This window comes from Octodon degus, unplaced genomic scaffold, assembly GCF_000260255.1.
Source record: "Octodon degus isolate 3935 unplaced genomic scaffold, OctDeg1.0 scaffold00358, whole genome shotgun sequence".
NCBI lineage: Eukaryota > Metazoa > Chordata > Mammalia > Rodentia > Octodontidae > Octodon > Octodon degus.
The window spans coordinates 542,873-546,260 of NW_004524934.1; the positions used below are offsets into that span (position 1 = coordinate 542,873).

A 3,388-nucleotide genomic window follows, 5' to 3' on the forward strand; every position below is an offset into this window, starting at 1 on the left:
TAGTCTTAAAACATTGGAATGCAAGATAATTTGAAACTAATATGAAATATGTAATTACAATGCCAAGCATCATATAATGTGATACAGCTATAAGTAATGGAAATTTGAAAGAGCATAGGAGCATAGTTTTACATCTGGATAGATAAATACAGGTATCCTTAAAGAACTAACAGCTAAGGGAATCCTGAAGGACTAATAGACATTAGCTAGTCAAAAGACTACTCTGATCAGAGGAGAGAGCAAGTAGAAAATATGAAGACTTAACAAATATTCAATGTTCTTGTACTTCAAGACACTTTATGAAGAAAATTATTAAGAAAATTTCATGTGATACAATGGAAAATCAAAGAATATACTTTCCTTAAAGAGATGTGTTTTCCAAGAAGTTAAAGTACAAAGAATAACACCAGAAGAAGGTCTTGATGGGAGGAGGAAATGTCTTCACTTAGAAGATATGGAAATTGATTTTTCAGTGAAATATTGAATATGCAATATATGGACTATTGACATCTTCTCAAAGCCCTGGAATCCATCTTTTGAAGATACCACAGTATGACTTTTATACTTAACAATGCTTCTTATAGGGAATAAATATGAAATTTGAATATATGCTATCAGTGATAAATCAGTGGTGCTAGGTCTGTGGAGATTATAGAACAAGAAAATTTAAAAACAGAAAAGAAATCTGACATTAGAATACTGAGGAACATCAATATTTCACATATAAATAGAAACTAGAGAAAGCAAAAAGACAAGAAGAATAGAAGTATAAATCTAGGAGAATAATTGGAATGATATAAGGTAACCCATTTAAAAAAATGACTGATATTTTTTAGCTCTTATGGCAATGCCAAGCAAGATAAAGCTAAATGCGCCATTTCCTTCAACAGAAATGAAGTTCTCTTAGATTTCAGAAAAGTTACAGGGCGTTAAAAGTGAACATTGCAATGTAGATAATTGAAACTTAGTTAACCTGATGCTAAGCTTAAAAAGAGACACTAATAACTTGAATGAATTGAAAACACTGAAAGTGTGAGATAGATAGATAGATAGATAGATAGATAGATAGATAGATAGATGATAGGTAGATAGATAGATAGATAGATAGATAGATAGATAGATAGATAGATTAGACTAGACCAGACTAGACTAGAATATCATTTAGTCATAAAGAATAGAACTTGTCATTTGCAGGAAAATAAATGTAATGAGATGGCTATATTGCATGAAATTGAAATAGACTCAGAAAGTTAAATGCTACTTGTCCTCTTGTGTGGAAGCTAAAAGTTTAATAATAGAATTGAAATAAAAGTACAAAAGAGACTATTAGATAACAAAAACTGAAGAAGCAAAAAGAGTGAAGAGAGCAAAAAAGTGCAACGAAATGTTAAAAATTATCAAAGCATGTTGCATGCATGAACAAATATGCTAAAACAAAACCCACACTGATTAAAAAAACTCATGAAAAATGAAAAAATTTGAGAAGACTATTATTAGCAAATGCTGATTATGTTCTGTGGCTTTAAAATGACTCCAATTAAATAACGAAATATAAAATAAATTTTTATGAAATTATTCCTAAAATATCCTCAGCATTAAATTTTATCACACTATAGGTAATATAGTACTGTACTCACCTATATTAGGATACAGTATCTGTCACTGGTCTATGGTTGTTTTCCAAGAGATATGCATCATCTCCTAAGATGAATCCTCAGATACAAGTAACGGAGACTTAGTTTTTAAATCCTGATATATATATCCTATATGCAGAGTTGGTTTTGAGCAAAGAAATTTAAACTACCCAGGTAATGACAGCATCTTTCTCTGGCCTGTTATTAATTCAATCCATACAATAAATTACAATAAAATACATTTATAAATTTTGAGACACAACAAATGATTAAAGAAAAAATGGATTCTTTTAAGATAACATGATGCTCTAAGAAATTCTGAACTGCTCATATATTTAAAATTCAGTAAGGCTATTGAAATAGTGGCCATATCATTTCGCACGTAAAGGGAGAAAATAACTATAGATTGGTTTGCACGACTTCTACTTGCACAGATTTTTGCTGTGGAATTTGAGTATGTATCATTTCAAAAAAATCTTGATTTTTACATGATGTTAAATATCAAAACTCAGTGATGAGAAATCACACAGAAATAACATTCATCTTACTGGGGCTGACAGATGACCCACAGCTACAAGTTCTGGTTTTTGTTTTTCTATTTTTCACATACATTTTGAGTGTAACTGGAAATTTGACCATAATTATCCTGACGCTGGTAGATTTACACCTTAAAACACCTATGTACTTTTTCCTGAGAAATTTTTCTTTGTTAGAAATTTTATTTACCTCTGTCTGTATTCCTAGATTCCTATATGGTTTATCAACTAGGGACAATACCATCACGTACAATGCTTGTATATGTCAAATGTTCTTGTTTATTTTCTTTGGGGCAGTAGAATTTTTTCTCCTAGCAGCAATGTCCTATGATCGTTACGTAGCCATTTGTAAACCACTTCACTACATGACCATCATGAACAATAGAGTGTGTACTTTATTAGTCCTCTCTTGTTGGGGAAGTGTCTTGGTGATTATGGTCCCACCCGCTGGCTTGATCTTCAAGCTTGAATGCTGTGTTTCCAATGCCATTGATCATTTTACCTGTGATGCAAGTCCCTTCCTAAAAATCATAAGCTCAGACACATGGGTAATAGAACAGATGGTCATAATTGGAGCAGTATTTGTACTGCTTATAACCCTAGTGTGTGTGGTACTATCCTACACATACATCATCAGGACAGTTCTGAGATTACAATCTGCACAGCAAAGGAAAAAGGCCTTTTCCACTTGCTCATCTCACATCATTGTGGTTTCCATTGCCTATGGTTGTTGCATCTTCATCTACATTAAGCCATCAGCAAAGGAACAGCTGGCCATAAATAAAGGAGTTGCACTTCTGGATACTGCTGTTGCACCCTTGTTAAATCCCTTCATTTACACCTTGCGGAACAAACAAGTGAAACAAGCTTTGAATGGCATTATGAAAAGGATTGCATTTCTCCCAAAGAAGTCTTGATGAATCAAGTGAAAAGACAAATTACAAAGAGATTTTACCAGCTTATTTCACTTTTTCCTTTCTACAGTTCTGTCAGATTAAATATCTTATAGACATTTTATATTTTACCTTCTCACTTTTATTAAAATCTTCATTCTTTCAACTCAAACACATATACAGTTTAAGACGAACACTAAATATGTGTTTTTATACATTTCTGTCTTTCTGTACAATTCTTAGTTTATTCCACATGTGTCCAGTTGAAGTTTGTTTATGCTGGCATCAGTCTTTTTGATGAGCTTTTATTTTTACCTTTTATTTC

General features: G+C 32.0%; 1 protein-coding gene across 1 annotated transcript; it reads left to right on the plus strand.

Annotated features, from left to right (window-relative positions):
• Window positions 1-2,148: 2,148 nt before the first annotated feature.
• Window positions 2,149-3,087, plus strand: LOC101561129 (olfactory receptor 6C2). Its single transcript, XM_004648184.1, has one exon. It carries the CDS (start codon window positions 2,149-2,151, stop codon window positions 3,085-3,087), a length of 939 nt encoding a protein of 312 aa, XP_004648241.1.
• Window positions 3,088-3,388: the final 301 nt, after the last annotated feature.

Excerpts from the sequence above, each read along its gene's own strand:
- LOC101561129 (XM_004648184.1), top strand. The coding sequence starts at position 2,149 with ATGAGAAATCACACAGAAATAACATTCATCTTACTGGGGCTGACAGAT.